The 13,918-nt window shown below is 35.7% G+C and overlaps 1 protein-coding gene across 3 annotated transcripts in view; it reads left to right on the top strand.

Moving 5' to 3' along the window:
- Positions 1–13,918, top strand: part of PUS7L (pseudouridine synthase 7 like) — a 30,848-nt gene that overhangs the window by 335 nt on the left and 16,595 nt on the right. Inside the window, exons 1-2 of one of the 3 annotated variants that reach the window (XM_078075900.1) lie at positions 3,703–3,828; positions 5,451–5,620. The exons of 1 other annotated variant lie outside the window; for it this stretch is intronic. Coding sequence is in view for 1 of the 2 variants with exons in the window: in XM_078075899.1 (XP_077932025.1) it covers positions 2,912–3,828 (917 nt within the window). In the remaining variant the exon portion in view is untranslated. Of the gene's footprint in view, positions 1–2,911; positions 3,829–5,450; positions 5,621–13,918 lie in introns of those variants that run through there. One more of the 3 variants, XM_078075899.1, reaches the window with a different exon arrangement.

Genomic DNA, 13,918 nt, shown 5'->3' with positions numbered 1-13,918 from the left:
TTGGCGTTTGAAGGAAGAGCATGAGGGAAAAACGCTACCTGCTGCATTTCTAACATCTCCCCAGATCTGCCCTCAACCACCAATTCCCCAACCTTGGGTCAGCCAAACTACCCACTCCTCTCCGCCCCGTACCCTTGTCAAGAAACCTGCTGTGTAGGAATACTGCCTATTTGTGTTTAACTCCACGTGGGCTCCTTGGCTCCGTCCAGCTCAGTTCCACTCTTTTACTAAGATGCTCGTTGTAATTCCCTGAACATGACGTTCTTCCCAAGGTGTTCTAGCTAACCCAGTAGTAGAATGTCTTCATATTTTTTTCCTTCTACTGGGGAAAGAGTACATTATTATTCTTTACAAGGACAATCCTAAAACTGCTCTTGATCACATTGCTTTCCAACTTTTGGAATTCTTCATCACATTCATCTGCTCGGTGCCATCATTCATCTTACTAAAACATTTTTTTGGATTGTGTCATTTTTCTACTCAAACACCTCCAGTAGCTATATGTGGACCACTCAACGGATTCTAAGTTCTTGGTAGGGTATTCACTCTCTGGCAGTTTGGCTCTAATCCGAGCTGTATTTTCCAGAACTGTACTACAAAACTTTTTCTCCTACTGCTCTTGTATCTGGGCTGTTCAATTTACCCTAACACATTGTATATTTTTTTTGTATGTACTTACGATATGTCTCTACCTTATTCTATGTCTTGAATCGTTTTGAGGACTTAAATGGCCACTTCTTGTATTACGCTTTCTCTGATTATCATAGGCAAAAGTGATCCCTTTTTTCTTCCTTTTTACTCTTACAGCTCTTATTTTGTAGTAGTTGTTTCATTTATTCATTTATTCAGTCAGTATTGATTGCATGCTTACTCTGTGCTTGACACTGTTTTAAATGTGAGATAATCAGTGAATTGGGCAGACAAGGCACTTGCTCCCATAGAGCTAAGATTCTAGTTGGGAGAGATATACCGTAAATAATAAAATTATTAGATAGAAATACTGTGCAGAAAGTTGAGTAGGGTTTGGGGGAAGAGAGTGTCTTGCTGGTTCCTTTACATTATTAGTCAGGGACGACCTCTATGAGAATGTGATTGAGGAATGACTAATTTAATCAGGAAGGGTTAACACAAAGGAATTGAAGAAGGCCAGTGTAGTTGGAGTGTAGTGGGTAATGGGGAAAGGGTACAAGATAAATTTAGAGAATAGATAGAGTCCAGAATCTTAGAAGTCTTTGGAAGCCAGGGTAAGTAATTTGGATTTCATTATCAATGTGATTAGAAGTTTTAAAGAGGATTGTGATATGATTTAATTTACCTTTCAAATCATCATTCTGGCCATGTGGAGAATGGACAATAGTGGACTAGTTAAGTAGAAGCAGATTAGAGGCCTTCACAATGTATAAGAATTTCTAAGATGGGAGTACTAAATGATGGAAGGACAGCAAGAGTAATCAGAGAGCCAGATGCTTAAAGTTGATGTAATTTTTGGTGATAAGAAAGTCAAGGTTATGGCCAAGATGGCGTGGAAATGGGTTGAGGTTGAGATCAAGGAATCGAGGGACTGTGGTCTTAAGTAGATGATGCATATAGATGGACATGGAAGTCATGTTGGGTAGGAAGACATTGAGGGAGATGTTAAAATCATCAGTGAATGAAGAGGAGTCTTCTGGGGACCAAAGAGAGGATGCCAGCAGATGGTAAAGCCTGATTGCATGAACTTCAAAGGAGTTGGGATTTGGGGCAGGTAGAGGAGGGAGAAATGGTTTGGAGCAGTGGCAAATAGAACATATTTACATCCTCCAGGTCCTAAGTTAGGTGGGTGTGAAAGGAAAAATAGCCTTCACTTGAGAGGACTAGAGAAGCAGCAGCGAAGGGAAATAACCAGGTTTCAGTTATGACAAGAAACTGAGGAGACTGTGCAGGAAATTAAGGAATGGAGGAAATAAACATATCCTTATGTAGTCTAGGAAATTAGGTTATAGAGACTTTGCTGTGATTTCTATGTGGCATGATCCGGGGGAAGTTTACTAGATTGGTTCAGATTAGTAGAATACATTATAGAAATGGGATGAAGGTTCAGATGATGATGAATTACCTAGAGAGTGTGGTTATATGTGAGTAGTATGTGGTCCCTGGGCATTTTGTCTTTCATGTAGCTCTGTTTGGTATGGTAGCCATAGGCTGTGTGAAGAATGAATAAAGGCTTCTTCAGAGGATTATTCTCTTATCTACTGCTTCAAGAAGATCTGAAAAGTTTTTTTCTCTCTGATGCCAGTAGCATGGTTGGAATTTTCCTGTGGGTCAACATCAAAAGTTTGTATCTGTAAAAGTTTATAACTGGGTTTTCAAGAAGGTTTAAGGTTCAGGATTAATTTAAGTTAAATTAATTAATTAAATTAATTAATTAATAAATTGCAGGTTGGTTTTTAGAACTTCATTTATCTATCAATTTGGACTATTTCTTCCTGTCTTCTGGTCCCTTCTCTCATCTCCAACCCCTAATATATAAAAATCTAGCCACAAATTCTCCGGAATTAGCTGGAAATTTTCAGGGATGGGATTTAGACAAATCATTAAGTCCTATGTTCTGGTCTTTTCTTTGTGGGCCTACAAGTGGTATTTTTAAAGTAAACTTGAAACTGATCCATTTTAATCCTGGATAATGGATGGAAGCTTGGAGTGGGTGAAGAGTGAAGTTGCAAATCATCAGTTACACCAGAAAAGATTGCCTGTTAATTCATCTTGGTATAGAAGGGTCAAAATACACATGATATATAGATATAAATTGCTAACGTCTCTTAAGGGAACTCAGGATTGAAAGGGAGAAAGAAAAATAAGTCCTGCAAATACATTTCTTTTTTGTTACCCATAACTTTTCTTTCTGGTAACTGCCTCTTTCTTTCTTTTGTAGGCATTGTTATTTAAGAATGGAAGAGGATACAGATTTTAGAGTCAGGTTTAGTTCTTTGTGTTTCATTACTGATCATGTTGGATTTCATGGCACTATAAAAAGCTCACCAAGTGACTTTGTTGTTATAGAGATTGATGAACAGGGACAGTTAGTTAATAAGGCCACCAATGAACGGATTAGTAAAGTACTACCTGAGCCAAATAATTTTGCCAAAAAAACAAAACTTGATTTTCAGAATTTATCCTTTAAAGAGGGAAGCAACCAAGAAGTCAATAGTGTCACTGGGTGCTCTGATGATGACCAAAATCATCAGTCTGCTTCAGAAAAGGAAGATGCTATCAATGATGGAACTTCCAAAGGTGAAGAAAAAGTTGATGTTTTAAGCAACTTGTTAGATGAAAAAACTAACGAATTACTGAATCACTTTGCCTGTGATATAAAAGAGAAGTGGAATTCTAAAACTGAGCTAATTGGATCATCTCCTGAATTCTCATTAGGCAGAATCCTTGACAAAAACAAGAGGGCTATTTTGCATAGTGCTGTTAGGCAGAAATTCCCCTTTTTAATAACCGTTGGTAAAAACAGTGAGATTGTTGTAAAACCAAATCTTGAGTATAAGGAACTCTGTCACTTGGTATCTGAAGAAGAAGCATTTGACTTTTTTAAATATTTGGATGCAAAGAAAGAAAATTCAAAATTTACCTTTAAACCTGACACAAACAAAGACCACAGAAAAGCTGTCCACCATTTTGTCAACAAAAAGTTTGGAAACCTTGTGGAAACCAAATCTTTCCCTGAACTCAGTTACAATGCTGGTAATCCAAATGTAGCGATAACAGTAAGATTTCGGGAAAAAACACACAAACACAGGAAAAGGTCTCTTTTTGAATGCCGGGATCAAAAAGTTATATACACAGGTAATGTAATACATCGTTACCATTTTCGTTGATAAAGTTAGTTAAAATTGTGTGAAAGATGAATAATTTCAAATGAATTAAGTAGACTTAACCAGAGGGATGTTGGAAAAAATATTTGGGTCTAGTTTTTAGTGGAAGCTAAGGCCTTTCAAATTACACTAATTTTACGAATTAACCTTATTAATCAAAGTATGGTTAACACAGGGCTTATAGTTAACATAGTCACAAATGTATAAAGTTGAAGGAGTTATTTTGTGTTTAATAAGTTTTATTGGAGATAAATCTAGATTTCATATTTTTGAAGTTATTTTAATTAAAATTAAGTACTCAGACAAGTATAATATGTCTGCTTTGCTTGGGAAAGTGAAGAGAACACCTTGTTTTCTAAACAATTGAACTTCAGTACCCGAGGTAAAGAGCCTCCTTACAAGGAGCTCCCTCTTTGTTCAGTTACTCTTTTAGAGAGGAGGTTCTCAAACTTTAACATGCATTAAAAGTCACCAAAAGGGCTTGTTAAACAGATTTCTGAGCCCTATTCTCAGAGTTTCTGATTTAGAAGGTTTGGGGCAGGGCTTTCAGAAATTCCCAGGTGATGCTTTTTCTACTCGGTCTGGGGACCACATTTTGAAAATCACTGTTTTAGCAGATATATTCAATTCCTAGGCCTGGATGGAACTTATGAAATCTTATTCTACAAGTTTGGCTGACCAGGTTTAATTGGCCTATATCCTACATGAAGGACGGGAAGTATTTCCGATGGTCTTGTTTTATAGATACAGCAAAGTTTGTTTTTTTTTCCTGGTTAAACACATTATTTTATTTATTTTTAAGTTTTTATTTTAATCACCCACTGCTCATCATGACAAGTGCTCTCCTTAATCCCCATCATCTATTTCACCCATCCCCCACCAACCTCCCCTCTGGTAACCAGCAGTTTGTTCTCTATAGTTAAGAGTGTTTCTTCATTTGTCTCTCTCTTCCCCCCCCCTTTGCTCATTTATTTCTTAAATTATACATATGAGTGAAATCATATGGTATGTGACTTTCTCTGACTGGCTTATTTCACTTAGCATTACTCTAACACCATCCATGTCACTGTAAATGGCAAGATTTCATTCTTTTTTATGGCTGAGTAATATTCCATCGTATGTCTATGCAACCTCTTCTTTATCCATTCATCAGTCCATCAATGGACACTTGTGTTGCTTCCATATCTTGGCTATTGTAAATAATGCAGCTATAAATGTGGGGGTTCATGTATCCCTTTGAATTATTTTCCTATTCTTTGGGTAAATACCCAGTAGTGAGATTGCTGGATCATAGGGTAGTTTTATTCTTAACTCTTTGAGGAAACTCCATACTGTTTTCCATAGTGGCTACTCCAACAGTGCAAGAGGGTTGCTTTTTCTCCACATCCTTGCCAACACCTGTTGTTTCTTGTGTTGTTGACTTTAGCTAATCTGACAGGTATGAGGTGATATCTCATTGTAGTTTTGATTTGCATTTCCCTGATGATAAGTGATGGTGAACATTTTTCATCTTTTCATGTGTCTGTTGGCCAGCTGGCTGTTGTCATCATCATCGTCGTCTTCGTCTTCTTTTCTTTTCTTTTTGTTTGATAGACTCCACAGAGCTTGAACTCATGACCCTGAGACCAAGACTGGGAGCTGAGATCAAGAGTTGGATGCTTAACTGACTGAGCAACCCAGGCACACATCTGTTTGTCTTCTTTGGAGAAATGTCTGTTTGTGTGTCTTCTGCACATTGATAAATTGGATTATTTGTTTTCTGGGTGTTGAGTTATATCAGTTCTTTATATATTTTGGATACTAAACCTTTATCTGATACGGCATTTGCAAATATCTTCTCGCATTCCATGGGTTGCCTTTTAGTTTTGTTGATTGTTTTCTTTGCTGTGCAGAAGCTTTTTATTCTAATGTGGTGCCAGTAGTTTATTTTTGCTTTTGTTTCCCTTACCTCAGGGGACCTATCTAGAAAAAAAGTTGCTACAGTTGATGTCAGAGAAATTATCGCCTATGCTCTTTCCTAGGATTTTTATGGTTTCAGGTCTCACATTTAGGTTTTCCATCCATTTTGAGTTTATTTTTGTATATGGTGTAAGAAAGTGGTCCAGTTTCATTCTTTTGCATGTAGCTCTCCAGTTTTCCCAACACTACTTGTTGAAGAGACTGTCTTTTCCCCATTGGGTATTCTTTCCTGCTTTTTTGAAAATTAATTGACCATATAATTGTGGGTTCATTTCTGGGTTTTCTATTCCATTCCATTGACCTATGTTTCTATTTTTGTGTCAGTTCCACACTGTTTTGATTCCTACAGCTTTGTAATATAACTTGAAGTCTGGAATTGTGATGCCTCCAGTTTTTTTTTTTTTTTTTTTTTTTAAGATTGCTTTGGCTATTCAGGGTCTTTTGTGGTTCCATACAAATTTTAGGATTAGTTCTGTGAAAAATGCTGTTGATATTTTGATAGGGATTTCATTAAATGTACAGATTGCTTTGGGTAGAATAGACATTTTAACAATGTTTGTTCTTATAATCCATGAGCACAGATTGTCTTTCCATTTCATGTCATCTTCAATTTCTTTCATCAGTGTTTTATAGTTTTCAGAATACAGGTCTTTCACCTCTTTGGTTAGGTTTATTCATAGGTATCTTTTTATTTTTAGTGCAATTGTAAATGGGATTGTTTTCTTAATTTCTCTTTCTACTGCTTCATTATTGGTGCATAGGGATGCCGCAGATTTCTGTGCATTGATTTTGTATCCTGTGACTTTAATGAATCTGTTTATGAGTTCTAGCAAGTTTTTGGTGGAGTCTTTCAGGTTTTCTATATATATTATCATGTCATCTGCAAAGAATGAAAGTTTTACTTCTTCCTTACCAGTTTGGATGCCTTTTTTTTCTTTTTGTTATTTGATTGCTGTTGCTAGGACTTCCAGTACTATGTTGAGTAAAAGTGGTGAGAGTGGACATCCTTGTCTCATTCCTGACCTTAGGGGAAAGGCTGTCAGTTCTTTCCCATTAAGAATGATGTTAGCTGTGGATTTTTCATATATGGCCTTTTTTATGTTGAAGTATGTTCCCTCTAAACTGACTTTGTTGAGGATTTTTATCATGAATGGATGTTGTACTTTGTCAAATGCTTTTTCTGTGTCTCTTGAAATGATCATATGGTTCATATCCATTTTCTTTTTTTTTTTTTTTTTTAAGATTTTATTTATTTATTTGAGACAGAGAGAATGAGAGAGAGAGAGAGCACATGAGAGGGGGGAGGGTCAGAGGGAGAAACAGGCTCCTTGCTGAGCAGGGAGCCCGATGCGGGACTCGATCCAGGGACTCCAGGATCATGACCTGAGCCGAAGGCAGTCGCTTAACCAACTGAGCCACCCAGGCGCCCTCCATTTTCTTATTGATGTGATGTATTACTTTGATTGGTTTGTGAATATTGAACCACGCTTGCAACTCACGAATAAATCCCACTTGATTGTGGTGAATGATTTTTTTTTAATGAATGTTTTTGGATTTGGTTTGCTAGGATATTGTTGAGGATTTTGGCACCTATGTTCATCAGAAATATTGGCCTTATATAGGAAAGCTTTTAGGATGAAAGCAGCAGCCCAAATTTGCACAGATTGCATGTGGCATAGAAACAGGATTGTACTGTGTAGGGACTCTGTAGTATAAATGAAGAGATTAGACCTTGAATCTATGTGGGTTTCGTTTATATTATGACTTCAGTTCATATAAAGATTTATGAACTTTTAAATCTCTTTAAGACTTAGTTTCTGGGGCGCCTCGGTGGCTCAATCGGTTGAACAGCTGCCTTGGGCTCAGGTTGTGATCCTGGGATCCTGGGATCCTGGGATCCCTGCTCAGCAGGGAGCCTGCTTCTCCGTCCCCCTCTGCCTGCTGCTCTGCCTACGTGTGCTCTTTGTCTCTCTGTCAAATAAATAAATAAAATCTTTAAAAAAATAAAAGACTTAGTTTCCACAAATGTAAAGCTGGAAAAAAATAATACCACGGGCAAATTACTTAGCAATTTGTAACTTTTGGTTGTACTTTAAAAAATGGGGTAATAGTAAAGCCGAATTCACAATGATATTCTAATGATTAAAGGAAATAATTAATGAAAATTTTAATATATAATAGTTATTCAAATGTTGGTGTCTTCTCTCCTGAAAATTTCTGTCTGGTATGTGACTTGCCTTATATGAGAGAGCTGCTAGTACAGCTCTTGACACATGAGGCCTGCAGTAAATGGTAACAGATAAATCTATTGTGAAGGAAAAACAAAAGTAGCTTTAAATGTGGAAGGGAGAATTGCTGGTAAGTTATTTAAGCAGTTACAGGTTTTATACTACTTGAAATTCTAACAGTATTAATTTGAATTAATGAACTAAAAATTGTGGAAACTTTTTATGTATTAGTTTAAATTAGTTTTACAAAAGCTATGAGTAATTGGAGGGATTTATTAAGGGGAGGAATTGATGGTTCACCAGAGAATCGTATGGAGATATTGGGATATCTACAAGTCCAAGAACAAAGAAAAAGTCCAAGGTAAAGTATGCCTAGCCCAGATTTTGCACAGGCCAACCTTTTGTAAGAACAAAAATAACTCATATAAAAAAAAATTCTTAATAAATAGGCCTATCTAGGGCGCCTGGGTGGCTCAGTCGTTAAGTGTCTGCCTTCGGCTCAGGTCATGATCCCGGGGTCCTGGGATCAAGCCCCACATCGGGCTCCCTGCTCGGCAGGAAGCCTGCTTCTCCCTCTCCCACTCCCCCTGTTTGTGTTCCTGCTCTCGCTGTCTCTCTCTCTGTCAAATAAATAAATAAAATCTTTAAAAAAAAAAAAAAATAGGCCTATCTAAAAAGTAGCCATTGCCCCAAGGTGTCAAGATTATTTTAATACAGCAAGAGATATGAAACAAAACGTGTAATAATGATGATGAGAACAGACATGCAGACAATGAAAATTTTTTAAATTAAATTTGTTATACATTATCTTGGTAGTAAAAAAATAAAAATGAATATCCTAGTGTAAACAAAACTATTATACCTCTCAGTTTGTACTGTTTCAGTGTTTTAAATGTTAAATGCAAATAAAAACCCTTAAGTGGTCACATAGAAAATAAAATAAAATAAAAAATAAAAAAAATAAAAAGAACACTTAAAAAAACTTTTTCTTTTTATTGTTATAAAATATACATAACAGAATTTACCATTTTGACCACTCTTAAATGTAAAGCTCAGTGGCATTAAGTATGTTCACATTGTTGTACATCTATTACCATCATCCATCTCCAGAATTTTTTTATCTTCCCAAACTGAAACTGTATACCCATTAAATAATAACTCTCGCCTTTCCCCTCTCCCCCCAGCCATGGCAACCACCATCCTGCTTTCTGTCTCTATAAATTTGACTTCTCTAGGTATCTCATGTAAGTGGAATCATAAAATATTTGCCAATTTGTGATTGGCACCTATCACTTAACTGAAAATCTTTAAGATTCATCTATGTTGTACATGTCTTAGAATTTCCTTCCTTTAAAGGCTGAATAATATTGTATGTATATATACCTCTTTTTTTTATTCACTCATCTACCAATGGACATGGGTTGTTTCTAACTTTTGGCTGTTGTGAATAATGCTGCCATGAACGTGGCTGTAAAAATACCTGTTCAACTCCCTGTTTTCAGTTCTGTGGGTATATACCCAGAAGTGAAATTGCTGGGTCATATGGTAACATATATTTAATTTTTTGAGACAGCACCATAACCATTTTCCTAGAATACTTTTTTGCAGGAGAAATTATATGAAAGATTTAAGCATCCAATGAAATTTTTATTTTAAGAATTCCATTTTCCAGCTCTAGAAGTTTCATTTAGTTCTTTCTTAGGTCTTCAACTTATATTCATTTTTTCCTATAATCTTTGAGCCTGTTTTTAATAGATATTTAAGAAATGTTTGTCTGCTAATTCTATCACTCATTCCCGGATGTGTTTCTAGTGAATGACTTTTATTTGGGTTATTGGTCATATTTTCCTGCTTCTTTGCGTGTTTAGTAATATTTTGGGGGGGGGTCAAACTTTGTGAATGTTACCTTGTTGAGAGTTTGGATTATATTGTCTCCATTTAAAGAGTGTTGAACTTTGTTTTAACAGGAAGGAAGTAATTTGTAGATCTATTTGAGGCTTCATTTTGAATTTTATTAAGGGAGGGCCAGAGTAGGCTTTACTCTAGAGGTGTCATATAGTTCTACTATTATAGTATGATTCTTCTGTGGTTTCTCCTGCATGCCCTTGATATTTAATTAGATCTCTCCTCCAGTTTTCTCCCAGTTTAAATAAAGAGTGTATAGCACTTGTCCTATGTGTGTTTGAACATTGTAAGGTGTGTGAAAAGCAGATTTGTCTCTTCATGTTGCAGTCCTTCTTAGCCTTCATATTAAGAGAAATTGTATTTGAGGATTCTAATTTGATATGTACTCAAGCAGCCTTGTCTATATCTAGACCTGATTTAGATGAAAAATGTTAGAATTTGAGCTGTTTTTATGGTGTGAGTTTTGGGGGCCTCAGGAAGGAATGAGTGTATTTTGAATTTGGGGTGTATGTAGTGGGACTAATAGTCTTAGAGCCAGAAGATGGATACTTGTTCTCAACCCCAAGAAGATTCTCGGTGCTCTTCTCCTGGTGTTCACACAAATGCCTTTTGTGGCCAGTAGAATATGGCAGAAGTGATGGTGTATGAGTTCTAAGGCTAGATCATAAAAAGTGTTCTACTTTTTGCCTGTTTCTTGGATTGCTCACTGTGAGCGTATCCAGGCATCACACTGGAGAATTGAGGCCTCTAGCCAGTAACCAGCACCAATTTGTCAGCCATGGGAGGGAGTCCCCTTGGAAATAGATCCTCCAGCTCCTGTCAGGCTTTTTAATAACTATAGCCCCAGCCACATCTAACTGCAACCTCAAGGGAGAGCCTGAGCTCAAACCACCAAACCACGGTACTCTTGAATTCCTGACCCACAGGCACTATGAGAGATAAGTGAACATTGTAAGCCACTAAGGTTTGGGGTGACTTGTTATGCAATATTATATAAGTAGTATATAGTAATTAATCTTAGGCATGTGCAGATCACTAATAAGCAAATACCTCAAGAGATCACCTATGTAGATTTCTGGAACTCTCTGTGCATACACAGCTTCCTCTTATCTAGAACTCTGCCTTGTGAGTTCCAGCCTACTCAGCCTTCCTGAACTCTAACCTCTAACCCTTTTAATTCAGCATAACTGCTTTGTTCTACCTGGATTCCTCTAGAAGTATCTATCTCTAGGCAAAAAAAACACAGTATTTTAGGCTCACTTCTTTTGTTTTCCTTTTCTTTTTGAATCACAGTTCTGTGCTGCCTGTTTCTCCAGTGTCTGAAAACAGGTATTTCCTATGTTTTGTCTAGCTTTCTATCTGTTTATCATGGAAGATCATATCTAGTACCAATTATTCCAACATGGCTAGAAGTGGAAATTGAATTTTAAAATTTAGCATAGTTGATTTTCTTTTTAAGTACTTCACTTTTTCCAAGTAATCAAGAAAATGTTATAAATCTTATAAATTAAAAGTATAAATTTGGTGGCCTTTAAGTTTTCCTGTGTGTTCCCATATTATTTACTAACTTAGTGAGATTTCAATGTAAAAAGACAAATATAAATCAGTTAGACATTTATAATTAGAATTAGGTACGTCTCATTCTCTTAAACATTCCGAGTATATAAGATACAGATTCATTAACAAAAATAGTGAAATCATGGATTTGATTCTCCTAAATACTCGTATTTAAGTTCTAAATCATCACAAATGAAAAAAAAAATGCTTATGCACTAAGGCTAACCAGCAACAAATGATATAATTTCAGACAATCTGGAGGTTCCTTCCTACATGGCTGAGCTTGCTTAACAACTAGTGAGTGACATGCCCAGATTGTCGGGGACAGATTTGACATATCAAACTCCACTTATCAAACACATGAACTTTAAAACTTTTATGGATTGGTTTCTTGGCCTTCTTCTGTGTAGAACAGTTTCCTGGTCTACTTTGAAAAGTTTGTAACACCTAGCCAGCCCACTGCAACAGTTGACCAAATTTTGCATTTCTTTTACTCTTAAGATATCTTAGCGACTTCTGTCTAGTTCCACAGATTTGATATATTTGAGGGACTACCTATATTTTTTCACGTTATTCTTAATTGACTCTCAAAAGTTTTGGTTGTAGGACACCTGAAGAGTATAGCTCTTATAAGTTATTGTAGACCCCAAACAACTTTTATTTGTGTGGTTATTACCTATTGATATCTAACCTATTAAAACAGAGAAATTGTTGAACCACCATGTTGTATATGTGAAACTAAGGTAATATTGTGTGTCAGCTATACTTCAATTAAAAAAACCCCAGAAAATCCAAAAACATGAATTTGTTTAAAGTAACCTATTACTATTAACATGAAAACAATTTTTAATGAAAAATAACCATATTTTTCAACTAAAAATTAGTAACAACAGGCATTGTTTTATAGTTCTGCAAATCTTTCTAATATCTGACTTAATAAAAGTCAGCTTGATTCTCATATCTGTTCTTGCATTCAATCTTTTGGAATTTCTTGTTTTGATCGAATCAAAAGAACAAAACTCAGCTTCACACAGGTATATAGTTGGAAAAGGGAGAACATTATAGGCCCCATAAAATAATAGAGTCCCACAAATCCTACAAATATTGAAATATTTGATATTTTGATCTTATTGCTTTGGCTGTTTGCCATACTTCTTTTCATTCTTTAAACCCCCAGAACAGCAACATTTCCTCTGATTCTTTTCAGCCTCCTAAGACTGAATGCTTCCAAGGCAGGGATCATTTTTGTTTTATTGACCATTATATCCTTAGCCTAGCACATCTTCTGAAATCATTTTATTTAAACTTTGTAATTAAATCCTATCATGACAAAAGCTGATATTTTGAGGTTGTAATTTCTCTACATTTTAAATATGGGCTTTTAATTTCATTTTATTTGAAACAAGTGATATAAACAGCTGTCCTAGAATCAGAGTTTTATATTAGAATCTATTTGGTTAAGATACCCTGAAAGTGTAAAGAACAAATTGTGATTTAGCACACAGAATTAGCTTGTATGATTCTCTTCTTTCTTGTACCTCTTTTATCAGTTCTTTAAGAATAACAGAGGTCATAGTACATTTAATTTATCACTGCTGCAATAGAAAATTTCGAGAAATCTGGGGAGCTGTATGATAGTACAAAAATAACAGCCTTAGTGGTAAAAATAAATCTAGAAAGTAATGGATAGTGCTTGAATGTTCTTCAGAAATTATAGCTGTTTGTTTATACTTTAACAATTCTTAAACATACCAAGTAAAAAATATTTTTCTTGTAAAAATTCAAACATTGAAAATATACAACATTGCATTATAGATTTTAACACTTTTCACATAAATTATATGCACTGTGTATATTTTTGAAACCTGCTGTTATCATGTTTCTAGAGGTTATTCATATGAAGATATAAATATATAGATCTTCCCCATTCTTTTAAACAACTGTATGATATTCTAAAATGTGGTTATTATAAGCACTTGTTTAGCTATTTTATATATTCATAGATGGATAGATAGATACATATATACATTTCACATCCTTCTACTTCCTGAATCAACGTTTATGTTTAACATTCATTTTTCTTAGAGTATTCACTATTTGGGGAGACCCTTGTAGCTGCGGATGACAATTATAGCAGTTGAACAAAATATAAATTATTCTGCAAAAAACCCTGAATTTCCTTTTCATGATTAGAGGGAAAAGGGCAGTAGTTTGATGTATCTTATATGTAAACATTGTGAACTGTGGGTTGCGGTATTTTGTTATTATCAGTGCTGGCTGGTTTATAGGCCAGCATATTGGGGAACTTCTTTGGTGGTAGTTGGTACTGGGCTTGTTCCTTCTGCCTACCTTCCCAATCTCACTCCCACCCTGTCATCTAGTAGACATTTTAAGCATCTACCACAAACCAAG

This window comes from Halichoerus grypus, chromosome 6 (genome assembly GCF_964656455.1).
Source record: "Halichoerus grypus chromosome 6, mHalGry1.hap1.1, whole genome shotgun sequence".
In the NCBI taxonomy this organism is placed as follows: Eukaryota; Metazoa; Chordata; class Mammalia; order Carnivora; family Phocidae; genus Halichoerus; species Halichoerus grypus.
This window is presented reverse-complemented; position numbering and strand designations above follow the sequence as displayed.